This window comes from Vitis riparia, chromosome 9 (assembly GCF_004353265.1).
Source record: "Vitis riparia cultivar Riparia Gloire de Montpellier isolate 1030 chromosome 9, EGFV_Vit.rip_1.0, whole genome shotgun sequence".
In the NCBI taxonomy this organism is placed as follows: domain Eukaryota; kingdom Viridiplantae; phylum Streptophyta; class Magnoliopsida; order Vitales; family Vitaceae; genus Vitis; species Vitis riparia.
This window is the reverse complement of record NC_048439.1, coordinates 7,957,789-7,979,244: the sequence shown is the minus strand read 5'-3', so window position 1 is coordinate 7,979,244 and position 21,456 is coordinate 7,957,789. Positions and strand designations below refer to the sequence as shown.

The 21,456-nt window shown below is 35.5% G+C and overlaps 2 protein-coding genes across 3 annotated transcripts in view; one reads left to right on the top strand and one right to left on the bottom strand.

Moving 5' to 3' along the window:
* Window positions 1-204: 204 nt before the first annotated feature.
* LOC117922724 (probable polygalacturonase At3g15720) lies at window positions 205-5,005 on the bottom strand. Of its 2 annotated transcripts, none has more exons than XM_034840925.1 (9): window positions 4,835-5,005; window positions 4,199-4,333; window positions 2,636-2,770; window positions 2,372-2,533; window positions 1,948-2,155; window positions 1,624-1,705; window positions 873-984; window positions 687-800; window positions 205-553 (listed from the first exon to the last, which is right to left on the bottom strand). In XM_034840925.1, exons 1-9 carry the CDS (start codon window positions 4,853-4,855, stop codon window positions 323-325), a joined length of 1,200 nt encoding a protein of 399 aa, XP_034696816.1. In that variant the 5' UTR covers window positions 4,856-5,005; the 3' UTR covers window positions 205-322. The 2 variants fall into 2 exon arrangements, with proteins under 2 accessions (XP_034696816.1, XP_034696817.1); XM_034840926.1 differs by having other exon boundaries at window positions 489-543.
* Window positions 5,006-9,959: 4,954 nt separating this feature from the next.
* Window positions 9,960-21,456, top strand: part of LOC117922579 (3-hydroxyisobutyryl-CoA hydrolase 1-like) — a 37,956-nt gene continuing 26,459 nt past the window's right edge. Inside the window, exons 1-2 of the mRNA XM_034840732.1 lie at window positions 9,960-10,037; window positions 20,904-20,984. Of these exons, the coding sequence (XP_034696623.1) occupies window positions 9,999-10,037; window positions 20,904-20,984 (120 nt within the window). The 5' untranslated portion in view covers window positions 9,960-9,998. The remainder of the gene's footprint in view (window positions 10,038-20,903; window positions 20,985-21,456) is intronic.

Here is a 21,456-nt window from a genome sequence, read left to right as displayed (position 1 = left end):
TTATCAAAATGCTAAGTTTTAAAAGTTAGCTTTTCAATTCCCGACAAATGTGTCACCATTGTTTTCTTATTATGTTTTCTTCCTTCCATTGACATATTATTTGCATACGATACTAATAAGTCAATACTACATCATATCCTTGATCTTGCCTTTCTTGTAGGGAAGTGAAAATAAACTTTTGATCATAATTCAATACCACACAAAACCAAGATAATCCCACAAGCCAATCTCCAATTATTATATATACAGACCATACCATATATAGCTTGCAGCATACTAATACCAAGTTGAAACAACTAAGGAGTAAACTCTAATTGAATTGCTAGTGTGATAGGCAATCGACAACAGGTTTCACATCCTGCGATCTCCCCTTGACATTGAAGCACTTAACCTTAGCCGCCTTCTTTGGATCCATGGTTCTCAAATTGATATTATCAAGCACGATGTTGGTGCAGGCAGCATTCTGACTACAAAGCAAAGACATGGCATCATCCCTAGTATAAGTCCCCCGGATCCCACTGTACGATACATCGCTCACCCGAACTGCGTCGCTCTTTGATGTTCAGAAAGAAATTGTTAGCAAATCATCAACTTCATTCAATGGAAAAACTAGAAGCTATCGCTGGTTGAGACATTCACATAAGATCATGACTACCATTGCCTAGCTAATTGAAATTTTTCCTCACATTGTTCTTGCAACCTCCACGGGGACAGTAAAATTGGTCGATGACAATGGGAGTGCCAACTTCTTGGACTTCAATGTTCTTGTATGAAATGTTCCTGACACGGCCCCGTCCTCCCTAGGAAAAAAAATTGAGAGTAAAAATAAGTTGTTCGCAAACTTTCAAATTGGAAATTAAGTGGTTACTTGCCTGCCATGTTTTGATCCTAACTCCAATCCCAGGTCCTTTAAATGTACAATCACTAACATCTACTTTTTCCACTGATTCATCAGGTTTTCCAGGATCTCCAAGCGCTCCAATACTGCAAAAATGTCAGAAATTATTTGTTTTAATTATTTTTTAATGAAATAGACTTCGTTTAATAGTGATTTAAAAAAATATTTTTAACTTAGAAAGTAATTTCGCAAATAAAATTGCATATTTGGTGATAATTTTAGAAAATATTTTTAATCTTTTTGACATTTGAATGATAAAATTTTTCAAGTGTTAAAAATATTAGAAGTATTTCATAAAATTATTATCAAACAAGCTCATAAAGTGCATTTGCTAATGATTTTAGAAAATGTTTTTAGTTTTTTTTAATATTTGAAAGACTTAAATTTTTAAGTACTAAAAATATTAGAAATGTTTCATAGAATTATTGTCAAATACACTTTAATAGAGTGTGTTTGATAGTGATTTTAAGACACGTTTCTAACATTTGAAAATTTTTATCATTCAAGTGTTAAAAATGTTAAAAACATTTTCTAAAATCACTGTCTTATACACTCTAAATGTTTAACAAAATTTAACAAACACTCTTTTGAAAAAAATCACTTAATGTATTGTAAAATCACTTATAGTGTTTTCTAAAGAAACATTGTGTAGGTGATTATTCTAAAAACGCTTTAATAAAAACACGGTCAAATGTACTTTTAGAAGCATAGAGAACAATAATCACCTAATCCCATGACTAGGTGCACATGTCATGCCCTTTATTTTGATATTGGAAGAACCCGCACTAATAGCGATGCAGTCGTCACCTACAAAGATATTAACTTGTAACAACAACAACAACAACAACAACACTGACGTAAATAATATCAATGAGAAACATATGTTGAAAATCAATTAAAAGGAAAAAAATAATAGTGATAAAAAAACAAGAAATCATATCCTTTTTATTTAAAAAATGAGAGGTAGAAGACCAAGAAATATATATATATGAATCCTATGGTTTTATTATTTTGTTGCTCTTGGAGGGGCAAAGAGACTGCAAATTTACCCGTTGAAATGTGAGAGCGCTGTACTCGTACATTCTTTGAGCTAGCAATATTGATACCGTCTGTATTAGGGCTATCCTCAGGGGCGATTACTTTGATCTTAGAGATCAATGCACCATGGCATTTGGTGATAACAATGTGTTGTTTTTGGCTGTTGAGATGGGTCAATCCTTTAAGCACCATGCCTGGACACTCATAAAATTTCAGTGCCTGTCATCGCCAATAACACAGATCATCAAGTCTTAACACTTTTTGTTGCAAAAAGATGTTTTTTTAAAGAAAATTCATACATACGACAACGTTTAGAAATTATTTTTAAAAAGTCGAAAGCCTATCTATAATGTTTTATGAAGAAATATTTGATAGATGACGGTCTTAAAAACACTTTTAGAGATAGCACTTCCATAAAAAGCACTTTTTACTTACGGCCGGTCTAAAGTCACTGTCATGCTGTTGCCACCAAGCAGACCCTTTGCCGTCGATGGATCCCTTTCCCCACAGAGTAAGGCCTTTCACCTTATGGAAGAGAAGCCAATAGTTACCGTTGAATGCCCTTTTGTTGGTAGATGCTACGAGTTTTCCTAATACCTAAGGGCAGATTAGATAGTCATGGAAAAGATAAGCATATGGTCCTTTATTTGAACAAACGAATTATTGTTTATTTGTTTATTGGGTTGGTAAATTGATCACCTGAACAGTGATACGAGAAGCTTTGCATGGGCCGCTAAATTTCACAGGCTTCAGTAAGAATGTCTTCGGTGGTATGATAAGGTGAGCATCATGTGATTGACCATGGCAGACTGCAGACCATGCCTTCATAAATGCCTGCACAATAAAATTTTTGTATTGTACCCCTGTTAATCAGTTAATTGGCTAAGAAAGAGGATCTTCTCAGCTTTGTCTTCTACCATGAAAAAGAATATGGTAATAATATATATATATATATATATATATATATTGAGAATTATTTGATTAAAATGATTTATGAAAACTTAATTTTTGAAATTTGACTCTTTATATATTTTTGTCTTATTTTGACAAAAATGTCCTTATTATTTTTTCAGTAAAAATAATTTTTAGTTTGAAAACCTACATATAAATATTTAAAATGATAAATGACATTTATATATATAAAAAAAAAAGTTATTCTGAAAAAAAAAAATATCTGAAGGGTTAGATTCACAATTTAGGAATTATTTCATCCCTTTTAATTAAATATTTCATATATATATATATATATATATATATATATATATAAACATTTAACCTTCTCATACCTTGATCGGTTGAATTCACTAAATTGGGCCAAAATGTAATTGAATTGGTTAGACTGACAACCCAATCGCTAGATTGATGAGCCCTTCTTCTTTTTGAAAAGAAAACTCATTTCAAAGCTCAATATTTAAGGGTTTGTTTGGAAAGTGGTGAAAAAATCTTCCTTTATTTGCAAACGGTCCATAATAATTTAATACCTAGTAGGATAACAATTCACCTGTCCTTAGTAAAACATTTCAAAATAAAGTAAAATTTCCATGTGAATAATTAAATAAAAATTAATTAAAATATTTAAAAAAAATGCACTTAAAATTGAAAAATAAGATAAAAGCTAAATAATATAGTTCACTTTTGATTTGTATCCTCACTAACATTATTTACATGATGAGTAATAGTACATGTATATTTTTTGTTATATTTGATAATGAGCCGTTATTTTCAATTAAACCAATGATTTGCCTATGTTAAAATGGTGGATTTGTTTTCAAGTGATATTTTTTTTTATTGTTAAGTGTGGAATCTTAATACTAAGTCAACATGGTCAGTTAAAAGATAACCAAATTAGCGTACTTTATTCTATTTATTTGAACAAATAACCTTAATTAACAAAAATAAGTAAATACGGTGATACAATTAATATAATAAAATAATATAAAATGCGTTTGTATAATTAATAAAATTAAAAAAAAATTCTAAATATATAGAAAAATTAAGAAAATTTTTACCATAAAAGAAATAATAATAATAATAATAATGACTTAAGAGTTGTGCTTTTTGCCTTAAAAATATTTTTTGAAAAAAAAATTAAATGCTGGATTAACCATTTTTCACATAAAAAGTGGAGAGAGAGAGAGAGAGAGAGATTTAAATCTTGTTAACGTTAAATTTTAGTTGTACGTTTTAATCAAAGCAAAACTAATGTCGGAAAAGAACCGAAATGTCTTTCACAATAGATTAGGGAAAGGGAGGGACAATTACTTTGGAATCATCTGTTTTTCCATTGCCAACAGCTCCATAGCTCACCACATTGAAAGAAGGACTGAGTAGAGAATTTGTCATAATGCTCATTCCAGATGTTGCCATGCACAAAATCAAGAAGAAGGGGAGAAGGTCCTGCATCCACCATAACCCATACCCTACTATGAGCCCATATAAATTATGCTTGTAAAATCTAAAGAAAAGAAAAAATGAAGTAAGTAATTCTATATATAGCAGAAAAGAAATCAAATACTCTCTTTTTCTTTGGCTCCCCTTGGTTTACTACCTGAACGAACACTGTGCTTGGCAACATATCAAGGTTATAAGTTTGGAACTAGGTTGAAGTTTGCTGTGATCACTAAAACCTATCTGAGCAGGAGCTCTTCCAGCTCCATATTCATGAGTGAGATGCTAGACATTCTATCTGACGGTAAGCTAAACAACCACAATGCTGTTTTTATCAATAACATGTTTCTCTTTCCACTTTTGTAGCTTGACAATCTATCAGACAATACTCTCTTTCTCCAATTTAACTTAATTTTTCTTTCTTTCTGCAACTTGATTTTCATAGCTTAACATCAGAAAATGGGGACAACCAGAAAAGCAGAATGGCCAAAAAGAAAAGAAAATGAATACCATCTGTGATACTGTTGTCATGGACCTGAAAATGGCTAGCTAGCGGATGTGAATTGTATATGGTGAGATGTTTGTATGGACTGTTGGACTGTTGAAGCTTTTGCAGTGGAAGAAGTGGATGCAATGATTGGGGAGGACAAGTCCTGCCTTTATGTTATCAAGAAAGCCATATATTTTCTTGACGGTTTCAAATTAATGCTATATATATTTACTCAGACTTCGTCTTATACTGTTTCTCCAATTAGAGCGTTGGAAATAACAGTCCAAGCATAAAAAATGGTTTCCTCTTTTCAAGTGCCAACAGCTCAGATGACCTAGTCATTCTCCAAAATAATCTCATCACAAAACCTACTTTCTGCTACGTACTGAAAGTCATCACCATCCAGGCAAAGCCTTGTTACGGTTGAATTGTGTGTTCGCATCCAATGTCACTGATAGGGGTCTTTTATATTTTTTTTATGTGTTGTTTTGGAGAAGACTAAAGAACAAAATAATAGTAGATACCTTGGTTGAAGTTTTAATGGTGAAGGAAGTGATGCTACGTACTGGTAATGTGGAGATCATTGTGTAAGGAAATTTGATGTCAAACTCAACAGGTAGAGGAGATTCACATCAATAGATCAGTTATACGATTCGTACAACTATTCAATACCCAACACACCTCTAAAGTTTATACCATACACCAAAAAGGGTTAAATCGATCCAACATGGTTTTTGCGGATTTGGGTTCAGTGCAATTGTGTTTTAGTCAAATTCGTATCAAGTATAATTTGGGACGAGTGTAATTGTGTTTAGTCAAGTTCCTATCTATGATTTGGGTTGAGTTTAATCATGTTTTGATCAAATTCGAATCATGTCTACTTACAAAAACCATATGATTATCAGCATGTCTCGATGGTACTTTCATATGGTATGAACATAGATTTGGCCCCTAATTAACCTATTTATAAATTTAATTATTCACTTCAGTGGTATTTAATTCATTTTAAAATTTATTTTTGAATAAATAAGTCAATTAAGTATATCAGGATGGAAGATTAATAATATAAACTTATACAAAACCTAAGTTGGAAAGTCAATCATAAAAACTTATATAAGACCTAATTTAACTTAATTATTAAATGGTTTAATTAAGTTCCACATTTATTTAGTTCATATTTTTAATTTAATTATCATTTTTGTTGTGTTTGGGTCGAGTTGTTTATTCGAATGCATAAGTTTTTAACAACAAAAATATAATCCATTAACATAAACTGTCACCCCTAACATATCCGACGTTGGTGATTACTTATGACACCTATGTTGGTGATTACTTATGACACCGATGTTGGTGATTACTTATGATGATTCAAACTTAAGGTTAATTTGGTAAAACTAAAACGTTAACACATAATGATGATTTAATTCATATTTTACTAAATTTATTTGTGTAAAATTTATTATTTTATCTTTATTTAAGTCATTAAATTATTAAATCTATTTATGTGGCCTGATTTTGCCATTTTATTTTTGTCTTTTGGGTGGGATATTGTAAGAATGAGATCTCTAGATTCTTTAAACGGCATAAATTCTTTATGCTTACTTTTTATTAGTATCATAAGAGTGAAAATATGCAACAAAGTAGGCATAAAAGAAACAAATAAACCAATTTCCACTCATTGTGGATGATAAATATTTAAAAATAAATACTAGTCAAAGAATATAAATTTATCTCCCAAAATAATAGAAAGGACAAATTGAGATTCTATTTTGTTGGAAGCGTTTGTATCCTAAAAAGTGTTTTTTTTTTAAATATATATATTAGGGGGTGTATGACATGTTTTTTTTTAAACTTGTTTTTAAAATAAAGAATAAAAAATAGTTTTTAAAAGCAAGTTTTAAAAAACATGGTCAAACGGACCATGTTGTTCTTTTATTTTTAGAAACCAGTGAAAACAACTCATATTTGTTTTCTAAAAATTATTTTTTATTTCATTTTATTTTTAAAAATTATTTCCAGAAAACAACAGTTAAATAGTATTAAAAAATTTTAAAACAGGTTTTTATTTTTGTAAACAAAAACTATTTTAAATCATATTGTCAAATATGCTTTAATTGTTTGTTAAATTTTAGGAATCATTTTAAAAAATCTGAAACTTGTAATATTAAAAAAATCACTTATAGTAGTTTTTGAAGAAATATTTGGTTGGTGATTATCTTAAAAATATTTTTAGAGAAAATATTTCTACTAAAAACATTGTCAAACCCACACTAAGTTGTTTTCCTTACGTATGAAATTCATATTTGGTAGTACAAATTAAGACATACACTTATGCTAATATTGGGAATTATTTATTTATTTATTTATTTTTGTGATATTTGTTCTTGCAAGTTTACGTGATATGTCAAGAAGGGCTGTTAGGTGGAATATTTGGGAAGAATGAATATGGGTCCACCTAATAAAACTAATTTCATATCAATTTGGTCAATTAAAATGGTCAAGTAACCTATGAGAGTCCTAGGAAAATTAGGAAAAATAAGTGGGGTTAGTTATTTATCTTATATTATCCTTATGTAATTTTAAGATCATATCCATATAATATGCAACATATGCCTCAAAATTGAATCTATCCTTAGATAACCAATTGTCTACATGGATTTTGTAATCCTTAGTAGAATTGTTTGTGATCATCTTCTTACATGGCTGCAGCTATGGTCTACCTTTTGGTTTGCCTTAGACCTTATTCTTTACGTAATCCTTAGTAGACTTAAAAGAAAGGGCCCCTTAGAGTGATATTGCTGCACTATACACTAGCTATGAATTCGAGTCCAAAATTGACCAAGGGTCAGATTAGTGGACTATGAGTGATTTCCCTGCATAAATACATCATTACATTATTATGGATCTAAAATGATGATTTTTCTCTTTTTCCAACTTATCATTGGTTAACAAATTGATGCTTCTTTTTTACATTCTTGGTTTTTTGTTTTTTTTGTATGTGTTATCAATGCTCTTATATTAAGCTAGGTTCTCAAGGATGATTAGTAATTTTTTTTTTTGTTGATTTAAACTCTTGTTCAATAATAAAATATCCTGGACCTTTAAATAGTGGGTGTGACGTGCATCATCGATTGTTATTTTGATGAAACCCTTGTATTATCGATTATACAATATTGGTAGCAACCAATATTAATATTATATTGGATGATAAAAACATAATTAAAAGTTCTAAAAGAGTTAACATTATGCCACTAGTAATATATGATTTCATGTGAACGATAATTTGCATTCTATAAAATCTAGAAAAATCCAACATGATTCCCCATGATAAATAATTATGCAGCTCAATATAAAGTCACATAAACATATATTACAAAATTAGAAGTTTGTTTTTTTATCTAGTAACTAGTCTATCTATATCCCCGAAGGATAATATAACATGTTGTGCAAATTACTATTTTGATGAGACAATATTTTTATCATTAGTAAAAACAGAACCAAGTTCAAAAGAAAAAGTGTAATTTCTTGGATTTTAGAATAACAATATTAAAATTTTTGGAATATTTTTATTATGGTACAAGTGAATAAGAGTTGATGTCCTCTAATGAGAATTAAACTAATATTGAAATAAATAAATAAAAAATATATAGGAAGTGTGATAAGTTGATGTTTTAGTAAAACAATGAGGCCTCCTCGAAGCATTGCACACACATTGGCTTAAAAAGATATACTTCCCAAAAGTAGTTTGGAGATTGTAGTCAAAATGTTGGGAAAGCATATCCAAGAGACCTTTTAAAAAGGTCGATTGATGCATTATGCTTTGATCAATGTTAAATAGTGTTCTTATTGAAATTTTCCTAATTAATTCAACAAAAGGAGCTTTATGTTATATTTTTTTGTCCCTAGAAGTCTAGTATATAGTGATCAAACTTGTGAGAATCCACATTTAAGCTAAATATTTTCTTTATAGATTAGCTATTCCTATTTTATTGATCTTTGTGTTGGTGCAAAATTGGTGGTTTTTATGCATGCATGATTTCTTGATGAAGAAAGATACGAGAGCATTCTCCTTGGCATAGCGCACTTTACCTAGACTATACCAACACTTTTGAACATCATATTACTTTGCCACTTTTGAGTATTAAATTACTCTTTAACACATTTGAACATCAAATTACTCTTATATGCCCATGTATCATACTAGTTGGTTCACCTAAACATAATACCTGAGATAGAGATAAGATATTTTGCTACATCAATCATACTTAATGTTTTTAAAAAAATGGAAGAATTATTTTTCCATTTAGACTAAGTTTGATTGATCAAGTTTGATCGACCAAATGTAATATGAGATAAGATAATATCATATCTCATATTTGGTCTTATATATATATATATATATATATATATATATATATATATATATATATATATATATCTAGAGTGAATCATAAATTTATTTCTATTATCATTTTTAAAATTTTATATTACTTATTTGAAAAAAAAAATCAATTAAAAGAAATTAAATTTTTAATAAAAGAAAAGGTGATAATACAACCTAAAATAATACTAATAGACAATATTATTCAACATGGAAAATGTTTTTATATATTAAACAATATAATACAATATTTTAAAATTTTTGAATTTAAAATATTTTAATAATAAAGGAGTAAAAAGTTATTTAGTGAATTATAATGTAATGCACTTAACCATATAGATATTATCCATTTTAGACTTAAAGGGACCCTCATGGCTTAAAAACAGGTCTACATGGTTGTGAGCGATTCGTTACAAATAGTATTATAGTTGATTCTCGACCTTGATGTGATATTTTTTTTGTAATGTCTCATATTGGATAAGAGAGAAAGTTCATAACGTTATATATAAGAGAAAAAAGTTCTTAATGCTCCCAACTATATAGACAAGTTTTAAAGTTGTGAGAACCCGTTGAACTTAGTACTAACTGTCTGCATATAGTCTATATGATTTCCATTTTATCTAATTAAAAATAATGTATATACATATGTATGTCCTAATTTACCAAAATGTTCCTTAAAATGAAAATTTTAAAAATATGAATTTTTTAAAAATGCAAAAATATTAAAATACCATTCAAACCAAATTCTGTACATACAGAACTAGCATCAATCCTCATTTGCAAGCTCTGAGTTTTCACGAGTGATGGCGCCACTGGGTTCTACACAAGGTGACTCAGACCAGGTTCGTGTATGGTGATTCTCAATTGATTTTTTTTTCTGTAGGGTTTGGTGAATTTTCATTTTTTTTGAGCGAGAAGAAGCAAATTCTGGATTATATATATTTTTATGCAATTTTCCATTTCCAAGTAATTGGAGGCTTAGTTTCACTAGGGCGAATAGTCGTGTTAGTCAATATGTTTCAATTCAATTCCCTTTATGATTTTGTGAATTTCTTCCCCCGTGTGTGTGTTTGGCTGTTGGGAACAAGGAAGTGAGGAATCTTCCTCCGTGTGTGTGTTTGGTTGTTGGCAACAAGGAAGAAAATGAGAGGAAGCGCAAATTTTGGATTCTATGTTTTTGCTGCACAATTCAGTAGCCATGTGAAATGAGTAATCTTGTTAGAAAAGAAATAAGTGAAAGGGAGAGAGAAACACAAACTGTAAGCACTCTCAAACTTCTCAGCTGATTTTTGCTGGTCTAGGTCACCAACAGGCCTATTTTCTTTCAGTACCTTACTTGATAGTGGCATCAGGAAGCTCAAGTTAAGCTGAATCTCCAATGTTAGTGAAAGGAAATCAGCTACTAGATGCAAGATTCAGCCTCAATAGTTGGTCTTGCGTCATGGATTGGTAATTGGTAAACTGAATATGAATTTGTTGCTTATTAGTTAGGAATCATGAAGTCTCCGATAATGGTTCTTTTCATTTCATCCAATCCGTGACATCTCTAAATCCTTTACTTCTGTAAAAATTAAAATTGTAGTTGCTTAATTCATTCATCCTTGCCATTCTGTTAAGATTGGCCTCTGCATGGTATAGCTTCTGAATGTCTTTTCTCCCATACCTAGGACAGCAGTTATTCAAGTTATTTACCTAATTATTTAGGTATTTGAATTGGCATTGGAATTTTCATTGAAATAGGCACACCTAATTTGAATCCCTTGTTGAAATTTTCTTGCCTTTCTTGTCCAAAGCTGAAAGCAAGAATTGGTGTTGCAGGATGAGGCTAAGATTCTCCTTTTAGGGTGGTCCCTTAATCCCTTATGGAAGTACTTATTCCATGTGAACTTGAGGAATGGATAATAAAAACACAAGCACTGAAGTTGGACGTGAGCTAAAGGATCCACTTCTTGACTATAAGCAGTCCAACATGTTTTGCTTGTTTGTTTGTTTGGGCCCCCCCTTTTTTTTGTTGGCCTACTGCATAAGCAGACAGTTTTTACAGACTTCCATTTTCTCTGGGGTAATAAAGAATGATCCTCATTTTCAAGCCCTGGAGTCTCTCTTTTGGTGATATTGTTATCTTGTGAAAAGGCTCCGGAGTTTAAGAGTAGCTCTGCATTTATAACCATGTTAAGTGAATGAATGAAAGAAAATTGGGAAAGTTGGTATACCTTTCTCCATATACTTACACAAAAACAGAACTAATAATAGTAGAAGATTAGAGACAAGAAACTTGCATTAAACGGGGTCATAACATTTATACCCTTTTTTAGTTGGAGAATACCCTAAAAACACACATTTAATTGCACACGGATCTAATTTACTTCTAAGATGGTTGTGCACTTGAGCAAATGTAGTGCAACAAAACACCTTTAAAGGTAATGAAGTGAACAATTTAGTGTGTGGATAAAATTGTTGAAAAACATCCAATGTAATTTGAAATTGTAGGATCATTGTAGGCATACAATTTATGAAATATGAGTTTGTAAGAACAACTTCTCCCCAAAAATGTTTTGGAACCTTAGTGGTAAACATAATTGCTTGTGCAACTTTCAATAAATGTCTTTTTTTCCTTTCACCAATTCCATTTTGTTGTGGCATGTCAAAACATGTTGATTGGTGAATAATTCCATTTTGCAAACAATACTCTCCTAAAATCTTTGAAAAATACTTTTTTCCCTTATCTATTTTAAGCCCCTTAATTTTTGCTTGAAATTGGATTTGAACCATACCACAAAAGTCTTTTAAAGATTTTTCCACCTCAAACTTTTCCTTTAGTAAATACAACCAACATAAATGAGTGTGATCATCAATAAAGTTAACAAACCATTTTGTTCCAAAAATGTTAGTGACACGTGAGGGACCCCACACATCACTATGAATAAGAACAAAAGGTGTGGATTTTTTATAAGGTTTTATAGGAAAATGAGACCTATCGTGCTTAGTTAGTTTGCAAACCTCATATTGAAATAAAGATGGTTTTTTTTCTTTAAACAACAAAGGAAAGAATTTTTGCAAATAATAAAAACTAGGATGCCCTAATTTATAATACCATAACATTAGTTCATTCTTAATAGTTCGAGAAGAGACTTTATTTACTACTTGAGCTTGTCTCTCTAGAACGACATTATCAGTAAAGTAGTACAACCTGTCAACTTCTTTAGCACTGCCAATCTTCATCCTCGAAGCCAAGTCCTGGAAATCACAATGAGTAGGAAAGAATTTAGTTACACAATTATTGTCTTTGGTGAACTTACTAATGGAAAACGGATTACAAGAAAGGTTAGGCATATGTAAAACAGAATTTAGCACAAGTGCTTTAGAAATATGAATAAATCCCTTTCTTACAATTGAAGACAAAGAACCATGAACTATTCTTACCTCTTGGTTACCAGAGCATGGAGTATACAATGGAAATAATTGTGAACAACCAAACATATGATTTGTTGCTCCTGAATCTATGATCCAAGGAGCTTTTGCTTTAGAAGAAACACTTAAGGCAAAGAAGAAATTACCTTTTTGAGCAAGGGAGCTGAAAGGATTTGGAGTTGGATTATTTTGTGATTGGTTAATAAACCTGTGTAGAAGCTCTAGTTGTTCCTTTGTGAAGGGTTGAGTCTCAGCTCCTCTAAGATTGCTTGATTGTGAGTTTTTAGCCTGAAAAGCATGGTTGTTTCTCTCCAGAAAGTGAATGTTTTTAGCAGGCTTCCCATGAATTTTCCAGCATGTTTCCCTGGTATGTCTGGTTTTATTATAATAATCATGCCATACTTTAATCTTTTCTCCTTCTTTCCTAGAGTTTTTCTGATTGGCAACAAGGGCAGTTTCAAGTGTTGCTGTCAATAAGGCTGAGTTTTCTACATTTTGGCCAGTTTGTTGGCCATTCATCATAACATTCCTCCCACTTTCTTCTCTTTTAATACATGCAAAAACCTCTCGTACAGATTGGAGAGGTTTTCTTCCAAGAATTCTTCCCCTTGCTTCATTAGGCTCCGAGTTTAATCTTGCCAAAAATTCAAAAACACTCTTTTTCCAACAACCTCTTGAACTGGGCAACGTCTCTTGCATTCTCCCATTCAGCTTCATGATACTGATCTAACTCTTGCCAGAGACCCTTAAGCATACCATAGTATTTCATGACCTCTTGAGCTCCTTGCTTTGTTTCATGAATTCAGGGTTTAATCTCATATACTTGAGCTGAATTGCCTAAATTTGAGAATATCTCATTGACTGCATCCCACATTTCTTTTGTTGTTGATAAGAACGAACATGTCTTTCCAATTTCCGGATCCATTGTGTTAACAAGCCAGGCCATCATCATTGAGTTTTCGGCCTCACATGTTTGAAATGCAGCCTCATCTACTTTTTCTGGTGGTTGCGCCATGTTAAAGAGCATGATATGCATATTGAACCAAAATCTTGCAAGCTTAAGATTTTAGGAAAATTGGTAGTTTAACATGGTATTAGAGTTTGGTTTGGTAAGAGGTCATGCATTCGAGCTGTTTCTCTACAATTTGCATGTTTATTTCCCCATTTGCATGCCTGTAAGTTAAAAAAAAAGCTATTTGCTTTTGTTTCTCTCTCTCTCCCCTATCTCTATGTCTCTCCATGTGCGGGATGGGGCTGCACGTGAGGGAGGGTGTTAAGGACCATGATATGCGTATTGAACCTAAATCTTTCAAGTTTAAGCTTTTAGGAAAATTGGTAGTTCAACAATTTATTTAGCCAAGCACAATTATTCATATCCGAGCATCAAAATTGCAGTCAAACAAGAAGTCATACATCACATGTAATTAAATTTCTTGCAATAAATTAAATTAATCAAGAAACAAATTGGAAATTAGAACAAGGGCCACCACGTGACAAGTGTTCAGTGCATTTCAGGAAACAGATGGGTGAGAGAGAGCGAGAGAGAGAGAGTGAGCGCGGTAGCGAGCGAGCTCGTGAGGAAGGAAAAAGGCGAGTTTACGCCGGCGAGGGAGATGAAGATAAGGAGGGGTCTCGAAGAAGGCGAAGGGGGAACAGGTTCGCAGTTGAATCCAAGGTGTTCGAGCTGGAGATTTTAGAGAGAAGAGGAAAATCCCAAATAGTTATAGAGGAAAGCAAAGGGGGAGTCTCGTCTTGGGTCAGAATGGGAGTAGAGAGCTTAGGGTTCCTGATGGAGGGCCTAAACCACTGTATAAGGGACGAGAAGGAAGACAAATGGGTGACGGAATGGAAGGAACAGGGGAGATCCTTCTCTCTGCTGTGAAGTGTAAATAAAGCGGGATGCTTCCTCCGGCTAGGGGTAACGGATTTGGAACGAAAACACTACTGTATCTACATTCCAAAGGGTAGAGGAGAAAAAAAGGGATGGGCTGCAATGGCGGAAAATTTACAGATTCTGCGTAGGTCAATCGATAGAAGGAACAATATACAAGAAGAAAAGGCAGGTGGAAACATGGATCTGAAGAGATCGTTCGCGGAAGTGGTGAAGAGGCCGATCTGTAGAGTTATAAACTCAGTTCAGGTGAAGGTATGGAGGGAGGAAATCCGAAGAAATCTGGAAAAATTGGAGTATTGTGTTGTCGGGAGTTGGAACCCTAGGTCTGGAGATGAAGAAGATTTGGAAAAATTGGGGAGATTTCTGGCGAGCTCTTGGGGATTGAAAGGAAGCCTAGGGCTGGCAAAATTGGAGAGAAGCAGAATCTTGTTGGAATTTGAATATTTGGAAGAAGCTCAATGGGTTTCCCTATCAGGTGAAAAAATGATGGGAGAGATAAGGCTGAGGTTCGAGAAATGGAGCCCATGGAGTGGATGCAGGGAGGAGGAGGAAGAAAGTAACGAGGTTTGGGTTAGAATCTTTGGACTACCAGTGTCGTTGTGGAACCCGACTGTGTTGAGAAGGGTAGGGGATGAATGCGGTGGCTTCATTGACATCGATTCGAAGACGGAGAAGCTGGAAGAGCTCCAATGGGCTAGGATTCTGGTTAGGACGGACGGTGGAGATAAACCGAGTACGCTGGAGATTGGGATCGAAGAGGAAGTTTTCACCATCGCCCTCTGGTGGGAGGTCAGGCCGGCAGTCAAAAAGTTTAGGGTTGATAGCCGAAGATGGAGGGAGGTCAGGGATGATAACATCTCACGCTTCGGCTCGCGCGTGGAGGTGGAATTGGCCATTGAAAAGACCGAGGCGCTGCTATCGTCAGATGAGGGGACAGGGAGACAGAAAAGGGTTATGGGCTGGGAAGGGATAGTTGACCGGGCCTAACAATTAGCGTCCATGGGTTATGAGGGAAGGGTCTGTGGGCCGAAACAGTCGGGCCTAAAGCTAAAGGGAGTGATGGAAGAGGGGGCGGGGATAGAGACTGGACCGTCCAAGAGCTGGGCTTTTGACGGGGAAGGCTGTTTGATGAATGGGGTCAGTTCATTTAAGCCCACGGCCCAAGAGTCTTCCTTTGAACGGCCCGAGGAGTTGATAAATTCAAATAAGAGGCTGGGCTGGCAGGAGAGTTACTTGGGCTGGAAAGGAAAGTTAGATCAGGCCCAGGAGTCAATGATAAGGGGGGTAGAGAAGAGCCCATGTGGGATGAGTGCGGTGAGGGGCCCGACATTAAAGGAAAGGATGACCATTCCTGATGGACCAGAGACTAGCCAGCCCAAAAGATGGGCTCATGTTGGGAGAGACCCAGTGGCTGAGTTGGAAGAGGCCAGATCAAGTCAGTCCATGGCCCAAAACAAAGGTAAAAGACCCCTGGAGAAAGGAAGTCTTCTGGACTGCAAAATTGCTAGCAACGGGAGCTCTTTAGAGGGAGAGCACCTAGTCATATGGGAGTTAGAGGAAGCAAGGAAGACAAGGGAGAAAGCCATACTTTCAGCAACAGACAAGGTGCTGGCAGAGGAAGCTATGAGGTATGATTATGGTCTAAGGATAGAGAGGGAAAGGGGCTATGGGTCTTCTCATCTCATCTTGTACTCTTTTGATCGGACTCCGGTGGGGGTGCTTTTCGATCACTCTGGGGTGCTAAAGGAAAGTATTGAAGTTGGTCCCGGAATGGATGGCAATGGATGCTGGGACTTGGTAGAATTCAATAAGGACCCCAATTTGGCTAGGGGGGTGGAGTGGAATTCAGAGAGGACAGAACTTCAAGAAGTCAGAACTGAGAAAGAGGATAGATGGGAAGAAAGCAGCTTGGCCAAGTTCAGTCATTTTTTGGGTTTTTCGACAGAAGGGTTGGAAAAGGAAATTTTGAACTTCTTGATCAAAATAAGAAAGAGACGGGAGAGAATTCACAGCAAAGAATTGATGGAGAAGTCAAAATTTGAAAGGGAATTGAAGAGATTGGAGTGCTCCGTTAATTATGAGAAAGGGTGTAAGCAAAAAAGCCTTTCACAGGGCAAAGGAGATCAGCTGGCAGTTGATTAATGAAGCTAAAGCTGTTAAGTTGGAATGTGAGGGGGGCAAATGACAGGTCCAAGAGGAAAATTATCAAGACATTTATAAGGAATCAAAAAGTTGACTTACTGTGTATTCAGGAGACAAAAATTCAGCCAATGTCGGAGGGGGTGGTGAGAAGTTTAGGCTCGGGAAGGTTCTTAGATTGGAGGGCTTTGGATGCGGATGGGGCGGCGGGAGGACTGTTGATTTGCTGGGATAAAAGGTTGCTGGAAATTGTGGATTGGGAAGAGGGATAGTACTCCCTTTCGTGTAGATTCAAGAATGTGGAAGATGGGGTTGTTTGGGTGTTTATGGGAGTCTATGGCCCATTCACCAAAGAGGAAAGAGAATGCCTATGGGAAGAGCTTGAGGCTGTAAGAGGAATCTGGGACGAGCCTTGGTGCCTAGGGGGTGACTTTAATAGTACCCTCTTTCAAAGAGAAAGAAGCCGCCAAGGGAGAATAACCCCGACCATGAGGAGGTTTGCTCATATTATTGATGATTTAGGGTTGATAGATCTCCCGTTGCAAGGGGGAGTGTTCATTTAGAGCGGGGGCCTGAATAACCAGTCCTGGGCAAGATTGGACAGGTTCTTGGTGTCTCCTAGCTGGCTAGATCAGTTCAGTGGGGTGATTCAAAGAAGGCTGCCTCGTCCTGTTTCGGACCACTTTCCAATTCTGCTAGAAGGAGACGGGCTAAGGAGAGGTCCATCTCCTTTCAGGTTCGAAAATATGTGGTTAAAAGTTGAGGGTTTTCTGGACCTTATCCGGAATTGGTGGAGGGAAATTGAGGTCAGAGGCACTGCTAGCTATAGATTGGCAGCAAAGATGAAGGAGTTCAAACAGAAACTGAAAGCTTGGAATAGAGAGGTCTTTGGAAATTTGGAAGGTAACAAAAGCGCAGCCCTGCAGCAAGTGGATTATTGGGACCGTGTGGAAAGCGAAAGAAGATTGTCTTTGGAAGAGACAGAGTTAAAAAAGGAAGCAAAGGAAAACTATAAAAAATGGGTCCTTTTGGAAGAAAGTCATTGGAGGCAACTCTTAAGGAAGGTATGGCTTAAGGAATGAGATAAAAATATGGGATTTTTTCATCGGATGACGAATGCCCACCGTAACAACAACTCTTTGGACAGAATTAAAATTGATGGGGTTTGGTTGGAAGAGGAACAGGAGGTAAGGGAGGGGATTGCAAATGCTTATCAACAGAGGCTCTCAGAAGACTTGGGGTGGAAGGCGGATATTGGGGGGATCCAATTAGATCAAATTAGCCAGCAAGAGGTAGAGAGTCTTGAGATTCCGTTCTCTGAAAATGAGATTCATTCAGCTTTAATGGAGATGAGTGGGGATAAAGCCCCTGGGCTGGATGACTTTACTATGGCGTTTTGGCAAAGTTGTTGGGATTTTGTGAAAGGGGAGATCTTGGAGATGTTTAAGGAGTTTCATGAGCAAAGCTCCTTTCTCAAAAGCCTAAATAACACTTTCCTGGTTCTGATTCCTAAGAAAGGGGGAGCGGATGATTTGGGAGATTTTAGACCCATTAGTCTCCTGGGGGGGCTATACAAATTGATGGCTAAAGTATTAGCTAATAGACTCAAGAGAGTGTTAAACAAAGTGGTAGCCCCAACTCAGAATGCATTTGTGATGGGAAGACAAATCCTTGATGCTTCTTTAATTGCGAATGAGGTGATAGACTCATGGCAGAAAAGAAAAGAGAAAGGGCTCATTTGTAAGTTGGATATTGAGAAAGCGTATAACAACATCAATTGGCAGTTCTTGTTGAAGACACTACACAAAATGGGATTTGGCTCAAAGTGGTTGGGGTGGATGTGGAGTTGTATATCTTCAGCCAAGTTTTCAGTTCTAGTTAATGGGGTCCCAGCTGGTTTCTTCCCGAGTTCTAAAGGGCTTCGTCAAGGGGATCCATTATCTCCTTACCTCTTCGTCTTGGGAATGGAAGTGCTAGATGCCCTAATTAGGAGGGCGGTTGCTGGGGGCTACCTTTCAGGTTGCAGTATTTAGGGTGATAGGAGACATAATCTAAAAATCTCCCATCTCTTCTTTGCTGATGATACAATCGTGTTCTGTGAGGCTAACAAAGAGCACCTAACACATTTGAGCTGGATTCTTTTGTGGTTTGAAGCAGCTTCAGGCTTAAGGATTAACTTGGACAAAAGTGAAATTATCCCAGTTGGTGTGGTGGAGGAGATTGAGGAGATGGCAATGGAATTAGGATGTAGGATGGGATCTCTACCTTCTCAATACTTGGGCTTGCCATTAGGGGCTCCTAATAAAGCCACCTCAGTTTGGGATGGGGTGGACGAGAAAGTGAGGAGGAGACTAGCGCGGTGGAAACGGCAATATATCTCAAAAGGGGGGAGAATCACTCTCATAAGAAGCGCTTTGGCTAGCATGCCAATCTATCACATGTCTTTGTTCCGAATGCCTAAGTCAGTGGCTAGGAGATTAGATAAAGTTCAAAGAGATTTCCTTTGGGGAGGGGGAAGTGTGGAAAGGAAAGCTCATCTAATCAAGTGGGAGGCGATTTGTGAGGATAAGAGCAAGGGAGGACTAGGCTTAAGGAAGCTAGTGCTCTTGAACAAAGCTTTGCTTGGTAAATGGATCTGGAGATTTGCTTATGATAAAGATGATCTTTGGAAGCAAGTGATAACAGCGAAATATGGGCAAGAGGGTCATGGTTGGAGAGCAAAGAGGGCTTATGGGGCTTTCGGCGTGGGGGTGTGGAAGGAAATATGGAAGGAAACTGATTGGTGCTGGGATAACATGGGGTTCATAGTTGGCAAGGGAAGCAAAATCAATTTTTGGACTGATGTATGGTGTAAGGGTACAAGGCTGTCCCAAAACTTCCCCCATCTATTTGCTATGATTGCTCATAGGAATGCGACGGTGGAGGAGATGTGGGATCAGAATTTTGGTCAAGGGGGGTGGAATCTAAGATTTTTGAGGGACTTTAATGATTGGGAGATGGATATGATAGGGAACTTGTTGCATGTTCTAAGGGATTACAAGTCTTCTATGGAGGAAGATTCAGTTTGTTGGAAGGGAGGAAGAAATGACAAATTTAGGGTCAAAGAAGCCTATAGATTGGTGGCCAGACCCAATGATTTTGCTTTTCCTTCTAGATGCATTTGGGTGGATTCTGTACCAACCAAGGTTGCATTCTATACTTGGGAGGTTACATGGGGGAGGGTGCTCACTCTTGATAGACTTCAGAAAAGAGGATGGCAGCTTCCTAATTGTTGTTTTCTATGTGGTTGTGAAGAAGAAACTGTAAATCATATTCTTATTCATTGTATAGTGGTCAGAGTTCTGTGGGATATTATTCTTGGGTTATCAGGTGTGCAGTGGGTCTTTCCAAAAACTATAAAGGAGGTCTTAACTAGCTGGAGGGGCCCTTTTGTGGGAAAGAAAAGGAAAAAGATATGAAAATCCATTCCGTTGTGTATTTTTTGGACAGTTTGGAAGGAAAGAAATAGGCTAACTTTTAGGGGGAGAGTGTTAGATATCCAAAAGCTTAAGAATTCTTTTGTTTGTAGTTTGTGGAGCTGGGCTAGATTGTATATTGGTGAGGAGCGTATGTCCCTTATAGGGTTTTTGGAATGTTTGGCGTCCAACTAAGGGGTGGTGAGCCTTATTGCTTTTTTTTTGGCTTTGAGAGGGGGTTGTTGCCTTGTATACCCCCTGTATACTTGTAACTTTCCGCCTCTTCTTTAATATATCTTGCTTTACTTATCAAAAAAAAAAAAGTGTTCAGTGCATTTCTCTATAGTTGTCTTGCTATTTGGATTTATTTTCATGTGAAATGGAAACATTTTGAAGTTACTGATAATAAAATTGAAGAGAGAAGATAACATTTGAAGGTCTTTAGTGGGGAATTGGGAGCATGGATTTCTGTATATTTCGTTTATGCTTAGAGACACTGGTCTGAATTTCTGCTAATTTTAGTAGATTTCCTAAGGTCTGATGTGAGATATATTTTCATATCTTTTTATTTATTTATTTTATTATTATTATCTTTTTACTCTTTGTCATTGTGTGAATAGAGTTGTGCTATAGTGGACTTTGCTAATTGACTGAATATCCATAGTGAAAAGTTTCACTCACTTTTCAGGATACAATTAGCAAGATTGTCTCTTTTATTGGAATTACTCTTTATATGCATTGTTGGTCTAATATTGCTTAGCTAAATTTAGCATGTTCTTTTAACTTATTTGTCTTTCTTGCTTCGACAGGTCCTCATAGACAAGAACTTGTTTGTGAGAACATTAGTATTAAACAGGCCTAGACAATTGAATGCCCTCTCCTCTCAAATGGTATGTCAAGAGCTTATTGGGAACTTTATTTTCCAATCCTTAGCTGCATATTACATTGTTATGTAATTCAACCATCAATTGCATTGCCTATATATATTATTTGCTCTTTTTCTGTTTCTTGTTGTGCATATAGGTTATTTGCTGTGGTGTTGTGTTTTGCATGCCAATGCAACTTCCTGGAACACTTAGTAATGCTTACATGTCACTGCATTTTGTCAATATGCCAAGGGCATGCAAATGGTTGTAATTCCTTGGAGTTGGAATTGGGTGCCTGCATGAAGTGTTGAGTACCCAGGATAGTCAACAAAAGAGCATTTTAAACATGTAAAATATTATTATAAAGAGAACTGTTACAACAGGACTTGATAATAATGACCCATGCACAAGCTTCTAGCTGATATTTTCGTTCTTCTTCTAGTTCCTGTGTATTTTTCTTATATTTTCCTTTTGTGCTAGTAATGATGCAAATTCC